Source organism: Corylus avellana, chromosome 11, assembly GCF_965113065.1.
Source record: "Corylus avellana chromosome 11, dhCorAvel1.hap1.2, whole genome shotgun sequence".
In the NCBI taxonomy this organism is placed as follows: domain Eukaryota; kingdom Viridiplantae; phylum Streptophyta; class Magnoliopsida; order Fagales; family Betulaceae; genus Corylus; species Corylus avellana.
This window is the reverse complement of record NC_142500.1, coordinates 10265416-10280108: the sequence shown is the minus strand read 5'-3', so window position 1 is coordinate 10280108 and position 14693 is coordinate 10265416. Positions and strand designations below refer to the sequence as shown.

The window sequence follows — 14693 nt, the reverse complement described above, 5'->3', positions numbered from 1 at the left end:
AGTGTACTCATTTTCTTAATATTTGGGAGGAACTTAAATGCATCATATCAAGTGCTTTGAAAACCAAGTTGGAATTCTTGCATTTTGATGGCATGTTCCTTTCCTACGAATTCATACTCGGATTCTGAGTATTCTAGACTGGCAGATATTCGGTTGTTAGTTTTAAAATTTCCTAAATAATGCAAAATATATTTCTGTTACTTGGTGCTATGCATTATATAAGGTGAATAGAAGACAAAACTGGGTGAACTTGGTTCAGTCAATTTTTTGATGGGTATTTGAGCATGTGGTGGTTACCTGGCAAGCATCTTTTCTTCAAAGTCATGACTGATATGTCTGTGTTGTAACTAGGTTGATGATGATGTGAGGCTTGAAGATGATTGGGAGCCAATTGATGAGCAACTAGGTCCTGCAGAGCTTGAGGAGGTTCTCCACTCAAAAGAAGCACATTCAAGGGCAGTTGTACTTGAGAGTGTAAGCATTTGATACATATATTGATCGCAAGTATTTGGTAACAAAAATTTTCAATTTGATTAAATAAGTCCTTGTTTCTGTTTTATTTGTTTATATGTTTTTCTTTTATTTGCATTATGTGCATACAGATTGGAGATATTCCTGATGCTGAGATGAAGCCTCCCGATGATGTGCTATTTGTTTGTAAACTGAATCCAGTTACTGAAGTGAGTGCTTTATCCCTCATTGTGATAGGGAATCTCTACCATTCCTATGATTATGAAGATGCTACTCTAGAACCAATAATTAAATGATACCCTTATTGAGTTCTTTGTTAATGAATTTTTCATTTAAGGTCATATCTAATAGTTACTTGTTTTTACTGCAGGATGAAGACTTGCATACCATCTTTTCACGTTTTGGAACAGTATCATCGTAAGTGATGATGGAACTTGTTTTTTGGTATTAATTAATGCTTTTGGGGGTTGTAAGATGCATTTCTCATTATAAACAAATGCTGGTGACAGGGCTGAAATAATTCGTGACTTTAAGACTGGAGATAGTTTATGCTATGCATTCATAGGTGAGTGGAAATGTATTTTTTTTTTTTGTGCCCATTTTCTACTAGGATATGTTTAATCTCTTATTTACATTTCAGCACATGAAAAAGTATCTCCAGTCTCTGTTTTGTAAGGGTTTTTTTTGTGTTTTGATTTGATTTGAAAAGAGTTTTTGATGTGATAGAAAGTTGAGAAGTGTTTTCGGTGGGATCCCCACTTAAAAAATGGTCTGCGGGGTTCACAAAAAAATTGTGAAAAACTCGGCGTTGGCCTAGTGACCACCCCCTTTATTGTGTGGCCACCCCTCTTGGCCATTGGGTGTGGTTGTGTGTGACCACCCCGTTGATCCTGATTGGGGTGGCCGTGCAACTACCCCTCGATTTTTTTGAATTTTAAATTTTATTTATTTATTTATAATTAAGAGTGAACCTTGACACATGAAAAAATAAGCACATTCTTTCTCAAAATATTTTTTTGATAAGTAATTGGCTGCAAGGAGAAAGAGGAGATTCAAATTAGTGATCTCCGCTTTATGAGGTATGATTCCCAACCATTGTAGGCCTTGTGGTTGTGCTTTCTCAAAATATTTTTGGGAAAGTTTTCTAAAATATGCTGTGTTTTATTTATTGAAAAGTATTTTGTGTTTTTTGATTGAAAAGTTTTTTTCGTTTTGTTGTTTAAAAATGAGTTTTCAGCACCTTTTTCTTCCCCCTTTCAGTACTTTTATCAAAATATTTTTTTGATAAGTAATTGGCTGCAAGGGGAAAGAGGAGATTTAAACTAGTGATCTCCTCTTTATGAGGTATGATTCCCAGCCATTGTAGGCCTTGTGGTTGTGCTTTCTCAAAATATTTTTGGGAAAGTTTTCTAAAATATGCTGTGTTTTATTTATTGAAAAGTATTTTGTGTTTTTTTGATTGAAAAGTTTTTTTCGTTTTGTTGTTTAAAAATGAGTTTTCAGCACCTTTTTCTTCCCCTTCTGGTTTCCCTCTAGTGTTCCCTCTTAACTTTTTCTTTAAATTCCATATACAAATTGAATGGACTACCGTCATCACACTTTAATACGAATTTTCTAATTTTTATTTTTTATATTAGTGTTATTGTTATATGTTAAAATATTAATCAAATAACTAAATTTAACATTTTCTATCAGCTTAAACTTTTGGAATAAGTAGTGATTTAACATATTATCAGAGTGGTAATCTTGAGTTAGAATTCTGTTTCTGTAATCATCTCCCATTTAAATTAAATATTTTATGTGTTAAACCTCACTTAGTAAAGAGGAATTTGCGTCTGAGCATGAAGGAGAGTGCTAGGATATTAATTAAATGATTAAATTCATCATTTCCTATTTGTTTAACGTGTTATAAGAGTTTGAACTGTCTTTGTAATTCACCTCCCATTTAAAATAAATATTCAACCTTACTTGTTGAAGAGGAGTTTGAGCCCACGCTTAAGGGAGAGTATTAGAATATTAATTAAATTTTTAAATTTATCATTTCCAATCAGTTTAAGCTTTTAGGATAAATGATGATTAAAACTATCATGTAATTGTTATGACTCTTTCCAAATTGAAGAATTTGTTTTTTGGTTCTGTATAACTGTTCCCTACTTCTTTAGGTTGACACCTGACAGCCATCCTTAAGTTTTCACTTTTACATTTATGAACTCTGCGATGAACCCCTATTTCCACTTCCAACCAACTGCAAAATGAACAAAGGAGGAAAGGAAAGCTGACAACATCATTCACGATTATTCATCTTACTGATCTCAAAAAGATTTTCCACTAAATAATGGATGCATAACTTTCAATGGATATCAACATTTTTCTCTCTTTATAGTACTTATTTTGTGGTTCTTTTATGTGTGGTGGCTAGGTGATGTCCGTACCTTCATTTCCTTGGATAATAGTGTATTCCTACTTTCTAATATACTATCAAGTTTCTGATATATAATCTGGTTTTTATCGATTTTCTTTTCCCAAGCCAGAGTTTGAGACAAAAGAGGCTTGTGAACAAGCATATTTTAAGGTATGTTGAAGCGCTGAAATTATCTGTCCTTTAGTCAAATTGCTTATTTCTGTATCTACCAGCATATCTAATGACCCTGATGTGCTAGCTACATGCATCTAGTTCTTGTGATGGTATGGTAAGCACATTTTAACAACTCCGGAGAACATTGTTGTGTTGGGGAGAATCTTAAGGTTCTTAATTTCTATTATTTTATTTTGACTACATATGAATTATAGGGCTGTACTTTTCTGGCCTACAATAGTGGATTATTGTTCTTCCCCATCCCTCTCTTCCCTTCTAACGCACGCACACACACTTATTTTTTACTACATATGAACTATAGGACTGTACTTTTCTGCCCTACAATAGTGGATTATTGTTCTTCCCTATCCCTCTCTTCCCTTCACACACACACACACACTCACACGCACACGAATGAGGCTAGCAATAATTGAGCGTCAAAGGGTAGCTAACAAAGTCCAACGTAACTTCCTAACATCCCAAAATACCAAATCCAGAAATATCATACACAAAATTTAGGTATAATGAAGCCCCTGAAGCTAGGGTCCAGGAGCATTATTGGCCAACAGGTGATAAATGAAAAATGACTACTACTTCCCTTGACCTTGACACATTTATCCATGAGGCCCATTCTTTGCTTATTGGGCTGAATGCCAGAAAGGATTCCACTAAGTTGACTGCTTTTGTGAAAGAGATAGCCATGAAGCGGTTAATAGCATATCATATGTTAGGCAATAACATATCTGTCAGACACTCAATGTTGCCACATTGCTGAAAATCCTTGCTAAGAAGAACCTAGTTTAATGAACTCCCCCGTTCACATTGAATAACACCCTTTGATGTCCCTTACGCAAGTATTCTGTGGATTTTCCCTCTACTTCCAGAATCGACAAAGCTGCTAGCTACAAGCACTTTCACAATCACATTAACATTTGGAGAGGGGCAAGGAAGTGACTTTCTGGTTTGGAAAAACAATTTTGATCACTGTTTATAGATAATCCTCAAGTCTTTTGTGGCGACACTCCTGTAGACTTTCTGCTCTATCTCTTTTAGGAAGGGGGCATTTAGTTGTGTCTACACACTAAATGGGCTTCGATTCATCCCTCTTTTGGAGCTTCTGGCTCTTTGTTTGATTTAATTGATGTCCTTAATTTCAGAATTTGAGCTTTAATTCACTTTTTCTGCTCTCTTTGTTGGATGCATTTTTTCGCATACTTTTTGTATACTTGGGTTGTTACCCCCTTTGGCATTGTCTAAACATTCCTTTATTGCTTGTTAACAACTATTGAGGTGCCTTACTTCTCTTCTGCTTCTGTCATCATCCAATTATTTACCGGAGTGTTATCTTTAACTTGAAATTTGAAAAGATTTTAGAGGATAGAAAGAGAAACTTGTGTTTTTCCATTCATACTGATGCGGGACAATTCACAAAATAGAGGAAACCTAGAAAGAGAGAGATTGAGTAGAGAGGAAGAAGCAAGCAGAGAAGATAAAAGCCAAGAGAGGAGAAGAAGAAAGCTCCGGAGAGAGAATTATGGGGAAGAAGACGACAAATCCATGTCAATAATATTCATCAAAAACTGCCAATACAATTGAAAAATGTGTTTAAATAGGCAAGGGCTAAACCCTAATCCTAACCCTAGTAGTACTTGGGCTAATGGCCCACTAAAATAACATAAGGCCCAAATGTAAATAAGTAAAGTTCAAAACAACCCGTCTGAAAATTAATACTAAAACAATAATAAACACCCACGATAGTATATATATTTTTGATAAATAATAATCAAATTTTATTAAAAGCGTAAGACGCCCTTACATACATTGGAAGTATACAAGCGGGAACACCTAACTAGAAAAAGAAAAAGAAAGAGAAGAACCCGAAACTTACCCATAAAAGAATTACTTATCAAAAAAAAAAAAAAACTTACCCATAAAAGAACCCCAATGGACCCACCCAAAATCCCTCAAAGCAAACACCCAACAGACCCACTCAAAAACCTTCAAGAACAAACACCTAGAGAATCCCAAAAGCCCTCAAAACCCACACAAATTGTTTGAACACACAAGCCCCAAGATACAAGCCCTCCCACCCGAAACCTAAGACCCATAAAGAGGCTCAACGTTGTTGCCCTTGCACCTTGCCTTTCCCTTGCCGATTGGAAGTAAAATCATCGCCATAGTTAACTGAGCTCTTCAAGTTAGGCAGCTTCCTAGTGCCTTTATACTTCACCCGAGCGACCTTTACTTCCTTATGAAAATCCTCTTCAATGGCGTCCAACAGTGCCAAGGCCGGATCCTCCTCTTCGTCATATTCCCAATCAAGGGGGTCAGGAGAATAATCCCACTCATCCATCTCCTCAGATGGATGGCATATATCCAGAGGGACAGGAAAAACACATTCTCCACCATCCCCACCACCCCATCGCTCGCCACCCTTTTCCCACACAACAATCCCCCCAAACTGACCGTCTCCTTGGGGTTTCGGCAGATCATGCGGCACCTTAGGCGAGCTAGGCTTCAATTTTGGATTAAGAAAACCTCGCCATATAAGGCTAGGCTTCGAAACAGGAACAGCCCTAAGAGAAGACACCGATTCAGTCTTTGAATTGCTCGAAACCTGATTAATAAACCCAACAAAGGATTGGAACTGCACCGGAGGGTCACTGAGAGCCTCCACCGCCTCCAAAATTAAGGATTCTCTCACCGTTTTGCCTCTTGCTTCCCTAGCTCTCCAGTAATATTTCAGAAACTGCTTTGGTATCAGAGACTAGAGCCTCCCTTCGATATCACTGGACGCGACTGGAAAAGGCGTAGCAGAAGGGAGAATCGAGACAAAAGAAGAAGACGGCACCTGGTCAGTCCCCTTGGGGGCCGAAGGCTCCATATTCGACGCAAGAGGCGGGTTAGGGTCCAAAACTTGACCAAAGATGTGATTTGAGCCCATACCTAGATTCGAACCATAAAATAGAGCGAAAACCGACCCGGTATCTAACCCCGAAATCAACCCATAACCCAACCCGGTGCCCACGATAATATATGTTTCCCTCATCAATGTCGATACGCACGTGTGATCAGTGGCCCGTGATGTCCCTATCAACTCTCCCGGGTGGGGAAAAACTCGACCTCGTCAAGTGTAACTCTATGCAGCTCTGGTAGTACTCCAATGAGTTGAGATCAAGCTGCAGCAATGTGTCTGCAAATATCCATAGACAATCTGAATCTGGTCAGCCCTTCCACTGGATTAGGAAGCATTGGACGACTCCATCCCTAGCAAAAACAACCAGCTCATCTAAAACACGACCAATAGTTTCTTTATGTGCTGGTGAGAAAGGACATGTATAGCATTGGACTCCTCCATCCCTAGCAAAAACAATCTAAAACACCATCAACAGTTTCTTTATGTGCTGGTGAGAAAGGTATGTGTATAGAATATGGGTATGGGTATGGGACAGGGGGCGGTTCTTCCAAAGGATCATTCGGAAGAACAGAGCAAATTGTATGAGCAATTACCTTCCCTACATTTGCTCAGCCCATTGCAACACTTTGAAAGGCTTGGCACTATTATATTGCAATTGTCGAATGGGTCCAAGAGGAACCCATTCAAGTCTAATATGGGCTATGATATCATTTTCTACATTGAATACCTTGACATGCTTAAATATGTCAGCTTCAATTTTATATTGGGCATGAGTTGCTTGAGTATGCTCACTAGTCTCCTTATGCAAACCATGACCATGCATGGTTTATGATATCATTTTCTACATTCCAAGAGGAACCCATTCAAGTCCAATATGGGCTATGATATCATTTTCTACATTGAATACCTTGACATGCTTAAATATGTTAGCTTCAATTTTAACCATGACCAAGAGGAAACCATTCAAGTCTAATATGGGCTATGATACCATTTTCTACAATGAATACCTTGACATGCTTAAATATGTCAGCTTCAGTTTTATATTGGGCACAAGTTGCTTGAGTATGCTCACTAGTCTCCTTATGCAAACCATGACCATGCCATGCAAATGGGTTGGCTGACTTAGACATTTTAGCAGGAAGGGACGTCAAAATAATGTCTAAATGTCTCCTAGGCTGATGACAATGCATAAATTCCAAGGGACTCACACTCACAGACCTATTGACATGATCAATTTCACTGCTACCCTCAGGTTGACCTATGTGAAGGGAAGTAACTTGAATGCATCCTAAATGGTTAGGATTGCCCGAGCATTCCTCATTTATGTCCTCAAACTCATCCGGGTTAGGCTCATAGATTAGTGTCTCAACACCACCCGCTTTCTTCACATGCTCCTTCCCATCAATGATATGGGCTTTGTTGGGACAATTGGCGGCAACATGACTGATACCTAGACATCTCAACCACTGAATCCTAGAACTCATCCTGTGGGTCTCATTGGCTATGCCCTTTCCTTTGTCATCCCTACCACTAGTATCGGGATTCACAGGCGGAGGTCCTAACACAGAATTGCTCTCCGAAAGCGGAGACTTAGTGGTTGTGTTTCATGTGTCCGTGTACTTTGTAAATTGGGTTTGGGTGACTAACTCATAATCTTTTTTTTTTTGATAAGTAATAATGCATTAAGAGCGCAGAGGGGCGCAACCCTAGTACACAGGAAGTATACAAAGGAGCGACTAAGTAGGGGAGAAAGAAGAAGAGAACAAAAAGATAAAATCAGGAAAATCAATCACTAAAGGAGCAAGCCATCCTGCTGTCCATGTGAATAAAGTGTACAAAAAGAAGTGAATAAGATCCTCTAGGTTCCTCGACAAATCCTCGAAGCATCTCGCATTCCTTTCCTTCCAAAGACACCATAGAAGACACAAGGGAGCCATCTTCCAAACCACCGCACTACTAGATCTACCTCCCGCCCACCAACTGGCAAACATCTCCATGACGCTTCTAGGCATAACCCAACTCAAGTTAAAGCGAGAGAAGATGACCTCCCACAACTTGCGCGCGACCCCACAATGAAGGAAGAGATGATCCACAGACTCCCCATCCACCTCACACATGCAACAACGATTAACCACAACAATACCTCTCTTCCGAACATTATCCAGAGTGAGAGATTTCCCAAGAGCGGCCGACCAAGCAAAAAACGCCACTCGCAAAGGAGCCTTAGTACGCCAAATCCTTCTCCAAGGGAACTGATTAGGCTCCTTAAGGGCAAGCCTCTTGTAGAAAGTGCGGACCTCAAACTTCCCTTTCCTTGAAGGAATCCACCACATACGGTCAACCCCTTCCCCCCGGATCGGAGACGAATACAAGAGTGAGAAGAAAGAGGCTAAGGCCAACTCCTCCCAATCATGGATACTACGGGTAAAAGTAACGTTCCAGTGCACCATCCCATTTACACACTCCCGAATATCCGCAATGGAGGCATCCTTGTTGCGGGCTATAATAAAAAGGCCCGGAAAAGCATCTTTGAGGGGCGTCTCGCCACACCAACAATCCTCCCAAAATTTGACCTTCCCCCCCAAACCGGGAACTAATCTGAAGTGGCACCGAAACGACCTCCAAACCCCACAAATGAATTTCCATAGCCCCACCCCATGCGTTCCACGAGGAACATTTGAACGCCAACCACCCCAAACCACCCCATACTTAGCCACCAAGATACTTCTCCACCAAGCTTCTTCTTCATTTGCAAATCTCCATAACCATTTCCCCAAGAGGGCTTGGTTGAAAAGGCGCAAGCTCCGAATCCCTAGACCTCCCTCAGAAATCGGAGAGCAAACCTCGTGCCAACTGACCAAATGGAATTTGGGTTCATCCTTGAAACCTCCCCATAAAAAATCCCGTTGAATCTTCTCAATACGGTTCGCCACGGATATAGGGATGGGAAACAGGGACAGAAGATAGGTGGGCAAGTTGGATAAGGTGCTCTTGATGAGAGTGAGCCTCGCCCCCTTGGACAAATAAGAACGCTTCCACGAGGCCAACCTTCTAGCAATTTTCTCCACCATATCATCCCAAACAGCCAACTGCTTGAAGGAAGCCCCTAACGGAAGACCCAAATACTTCAAGGGAAGCGAGCTAGTGCCACAACCCAAGACGCCGGCCAGCTCATCCGTCTCAACTGAATCTCCGACTGGGACCAAAACAGACTTGGCCCGATTAATCTTTAGCCCGGAAACCGCCTCAAAGCCTATACTGAGAGCTTTGATAAATCTAACATGTTCCGGTTCTGCCCCACAAAACACCAAAGTATCGTCAGCAAAAAGAAGGTGGGAGATCGACACCCGCTCATGCTCCCTGGCACCCACATAGAACCCATTGATGAAACCCCTGCTGATGGAGGCATTAATCATCCTACTAAAAGCCTCCATGACCAAGATGAACAAAAAAGGCGATAGAGGGTCACCTTGTCTAACCCCGCGCGAGCTCACAAAGAAACCGGAGGGCGAACCATTGATCAACACCGAGAACCGCACGGACGAGATGCAATGCTCAATCCAAGAGCACCATTTGTCACCGAAACCACACCTTCTTAAAAGATAGAGTAGAAACTTCCAGTTCATATGATCATAAGCCTTCTCCATATCCAACTTACACAAGAGGCCGGGGTCCCCGGATCTGAGACGACTGTCCAGGCATTCATTGGCAATAAGCACCGAATCCAAAATATGTCTACCTTTGACAAAGGCGTTTTGCGGATTGGATATGACCCGATTCATGACTCCCCGCATTCTGTTGGCTAAGACCTTCGCAATTATCTTATAAATCCCTCCCACAAGACTAATAGGACGGAAGTCCTTCAAATCGGAATCCCCATGCGACTTCGGAATGAGAGCAATAAAAGTAGCATTGAGGCTTTTTTCGAACTTACCTCGATCATAGAACTCCCCAAAAACAGCCATGACGTCCTTTTTGATCACCTCCCAACAATCCTGAAAGAAAGCCATAGAAAAACCATCCGGGCCTGGAGCCTTGTCCCTATCCATTTTTTTGACCACCTCCCACACCTCCCTCTCCTCAAAAGAAACTTCTAGGCTAGAAGACTCTTCCTCCTCCAACCTATCAAATTGAAGATTGTCCAACCTTGGTCTCCAACTTAGGGTCTCTGTGAAAAGAGACTCATAAAAGCGAGTAATATGAATACTAATAGCCTCTTGATTAGAGGTAGTAGTTCCATGAATGTTCAAAGACTCAATGTAGTTCTGTCTACGGTTGGCATTAGCGATCCGATGGAAGAATTTAGTACACTTGTCACCCTCTTTCAACCAACGGATTCTTGATTTTTGTCTCCAACTAATTTCTTCTTGAAGGAGAGAGATTTCTAACTCCCTAGCAAGCTCCTTTTTCTTCTCAATCTCTTCCGCGGATAACCCTCTTTCTTCCTCCACCCTATCTATAGCTTTGAGATCTTCCATACGATCCTTGATCCGAACCCCCACATTGCCAAAATCTTGCGTATTCCATCTCCTTAAATCCCACTTTAGAGCTTGCAACTTCTTTGAAAGGATGAAACTCGGCGTACCCTGAAAAAGATACGAGTCCCACCAGCTGCGCACTTTGTCCACAAATCCCTCCACTCTAAGCCACATGTTCTCAAACTTGAAAGGCCTTTTACCACCCTCATGAGAGCTACAATCCAAAATAATAGGAGCATGATCGGAGCAAACCCGAAGCAACCTCTTTTGGCGCAAGTCCGGATGGCGTACTTCCCAATCCGGGGTCACAAGAAAGCGATCAAGCCTAGACCAAGAATTGTTGTTTGACCAAGTAGAAATACCCCCCACTAAGGGAAGGTCCATGAGGCCCTGATCCGAGATGAAATCGCCAAAATTCCTCATAGCCGACCGAGAATGAGCTCCCCTAGACCTTTCACTAGAATAAAGAGTGACATTGAAGTCCCCACCAATACACCACGGGACGTCCCAGCAACTCATAATCCCTGCCAATTCCTCCCAAAGTAAACGCCTAGCAATAGCTCTGTTAGGACCATAAACCCCCGCAAACGCCCACTCGAAACCATCCTCAATATTCTTGAAAGAACAAGCCGCCACATGCCTTCCCAACGCTATATCTACCTTCTCCACAGCTCTCTTGTCCCACATGAGCAATATACCCCCCGAAGCCCCAATGGAAGGAACACAACACCACTCCACATACGGGCAACCCCATAAGCTCCTCACTAAATTATACGAAAAGAACTCCATCTTAGTCTCTTGGAAACAAACAACATCAGCCTTCCAACTTCTAAGCAAATTTCTAACCCTCAACCTTTTATCCCTCTCATTCAAACCTCTCACATTCCAAGAAAGAATTTTCAGCTTCATGATTTAACTCGGCTGACCCTCCCCTTATTTCTTTCCCTTGATGAATGCTCCAGAAAATTTACAGAGGACTGCAGACTAATAAGCTCCCTCTTGCCTTTTTTGACAATAGGAGTGCCCACTGCCCTCTCCACTTCTTTGCCTCTGTTGTCAGCCATAAGCCCCCCAATGGTCTCCTCAAGCTTACCTTCCTCACCATCACAAGTTAGGCCAACTTCCTTACAAGCCTGAATGATAAAAATTTTCTCCTGCACCTCCAATTGTGTCTCCTGAATAGAATCTGGGACAAAAGACTCCTGATTGCTAGAACTCACCTCTTCTGTAGAATCTCCAACCATATTATCCGCCTGTGATATGCCACACCCCATCTCCTTGCCCAGAAGACCCTTCCCAGAATCACCCTGACACCCTCCCAAACCAACCTTCTCACCGACACTGGTAGCAGGCCCAGAGAGTTCCGGAGACACCCCACTGCTGGGGTGCTTACCCAGAATCCCAGAAACAGCGACCCCCAAGACCCCCTTACGATCACCTTGGTCGACCAGCCCCTTCTCCAGAGTGGATAGAGGCCCCTGCCACTTCATCGGTGAAGCCATCGACACTGTAAACTCAGCCAAGGAGTCCGCCGAAGCTGTATCACCCAAAGTGTCGACCCTTATCGGACTCGCCGCCCCCTCACTGGACACATCTTCCTTAGTCGGCACCTCTGCCGGAGAAGTGGTTGCTATCTCCCGGGCCGGAGCAACCTCCCTGTCGCAGGACAACAACCTCTCCACAGAATGGGCATAGATACCGGCGACACCCACCAAAGACTTTGGGTCTCCCTTCAAACAGTCCAGCTCACCGGCCGGAGGCGCCGAAACTTGATCACTGGATGTCGGCGCCTCTGCCGGAGACGAAGCGCCAGTTTGCGCGATAGACCCGGCATGGAGCGCCCTGTCGTGAGGCATCGGCCTAGTCTCGGGACTACCGGCGAGGTCCACCGGAGCTAGAAGTCCTCCCGACGAACACTCCGGCATGTCCACCAGCTTCGCACCACCATTCGATGTCTCCCCTTGCTCCACGGGCCGGACAGCTTTTCTCCTGAAATAGGTCTTAACCGGATGGTATCTCTTACCATGCTTGGGCCTACCCAAGAAGACCTTCCTGGGCTGGGCTATTTCCCCTCCTGCTAGCCCATTGGTTGAGGTGCCCATCAAAAGTTGGGGCTTCCACCTTGATGCGTCCCATGACTCTTTCCTCGGGGTCTACATAATCATGGTGACCTTGAGCATGATGGTGGTAGTAACCACCTTGATCCGGAGGGACGTGCGTGCGATGGCCTTGCCCTCATTGTGACCCTCCACCCTATGGTGAGAACCCTCAATTGTTCCAACCCTCTCAGTAAGGCCACTGGTTGGCCTTGCAGGGCCTTGAATTGGTTGAGAAAAGTCTCAAATTGTGCTGGATCCATGACAGGTTGGGGTGTAGGACTAGACAAAAGATGACCACTACATAAATGCATGCAACAATAGTCTACGAATGCAACAAGACCAACAAAACTCGGCAACTAAAGCCCAATGCAAAATTAAAGTCCTCAATTTTTTTTTGACAATCAAAACCCAAATAGACAAAATTGCAAACTACTAGTCCCAATCCTCCAAGTGTAAAAGGTGACCAATGGAAAGTCACAACCTTCCACCGATTCAAGTAAGCTCCACAATTAATAAAAGACTAGCCAATGGGAATGGTTTATTTTTTTGGCACAATATGCAATGAACAGTTAAAGGGCTGTATGGAAACAAAATATAGGGTACTGGGTGTTCACGACAAAAGAAAAGTTAATGTTAATTTTAAAGAGCAGGTATAATATATACTAAAGACAAAGAAGAAACAACAAACTTAAACTTGAAAAGTCCACCAAACTCACACTCCTACTGGGCGGTGGGGGTACTACTGTCAAGGACATGTGGGTTTGCTCCTTTGACTTTTTAGTCTTAAAGCCAATCTCTTTCCTTCAAGAAACTTCACACACGCACAAGCTCAAAAGAGACTTCACACATGTTAGAAGAGTTAGGGTTTGAGTCATTAGGGTTTTGGGGGTATTTTAGTCTTTATGGTATTTCCCTAATCCTATATAATAGGATGCTTGTATTAGATTAACATAAGTTGAATAATATAATAGCTTCCGCCTTTTGTGTCTAAACCGTTCATACAAACTATAACATGGTATCAGAGCTTGTTTCGATTCTTGGGTAATTTAGTTTTCTTCTTGGTGGCAGCACTGCCCGTGTGGGCTAACCCACACGGGCAATACCTTCAAAGTGCTCCAAAGAGTTCCGTAGAGCTGTTTTGTTCTTGTTTTATGATGACCGGAACTCCTTCCGGTGAGAAAAAAATATATATATATTTTGTTTGTTTTTGATGTTCTGTGATGCTGGCCGGATGGTTCTGCGGTGGTTTTCTGTCTTGTCTGAAGTGGCCGGAGGGTTCTGTGGTGGCCGGAAAAGTTGCAGCGGCCATCGGGAAAAAAAATATTCCGACGATTTGATGCTTTTGGTGTTGAAACGTTACTGTGTGGCCCTCTATTAATTCTGTAGTTGCTGTTTTTGAAGTGGCCGGAGTGTTCTATCTTCTCCGGCGAGCTCCGGCAATACTCCGGCAATGGTCCGGCGAGCCTCCAGTGACTGTTTCTGTTTTGTTTTTCAGTGTTTTTCTTCTGTTTTTAGGTATTGCCAGCCTGTTCTGTGTGTTTCCGGCCAGTTTTGAAGCCCCGACGAAGTTCCGGCGTATGTCCAGCGAAGCTCCGGCAAAGTTTTTTGTTTTTCCAATATCTATTTTTCGGCGAATCTTGTTGGTTAATCATGTGAAAATTTGTTGTTTGTTTGTTGTTTGTGATTGATGTATCCGACCGGCCTTGGATTCTCCGGCGAGAACCGATCAAGTGATCGATGCATCCGACCGGCCTTGGTGTTTTTCGGCGAGAACCAATCCCAAGATCGATGTATCCATAATCCGACCAGCCTTGGATTCTCCGGCGAGAACCGATCAAGTGATCGTTGCATCCGACCGGCCTTGGTGTTTTTCGGCGAGAACCGATCAAATGGTTGTTCAAGTTACCAACGAGTTTTCGACCGGCGTTGAAGTTTTATTTAATTAACTTGTGTGGTCCAAGCAGTTCCAGCTTGAGGGGGAGTGTTAGAATATGTTTTCTAGTTGTTTTTCGTTTGCTTGTATATTCCAAGCTGGATTCATATGATGTATATGCTCCAGCTTGAGGGGGAGTGTTAGAAGAGTTAGGGTTTGAGTCATTAGGGTTTTGGGGGTATTTTAGTCTTTATGGTATTTCCCTAATCCTATATAATAG

General features: G+C 42.5%; 1 protein-coding gene across 2 annotated transcripts in view; it reads left to right on the top strand.

Moving 5' to 3' along the window:
- Window positions 1–14693, top strand: part of LOC132165714 (peptidyl-prolyl cis-trans isomerase CYP59) — a 35606-nt gene that overhangs the window by 13548 nt on the left and 7365 nt on the right. For both annotated transcript variants that reach the window (XM_059576382.2, XM_088511688.1), the window contains exons 7-11: window positions 352–474; window positions 603–680; window positions 842–888; window positions 981–1036; window positions 3003–3043. In XM_059576382.2, the coding sequence (XP_059432365.2) occupies window positions 352–474; window positions 603–680; window positions 842–888; window positions 981–1036; window positions 3003–3043 (345 nt within the window). The remainder of the gene's footprint in view (window positions 1–351; window positions 475–602; window positions 681–841; window positions 889–980; window positions 1037–3002; window positions 3044–14693) is intronic.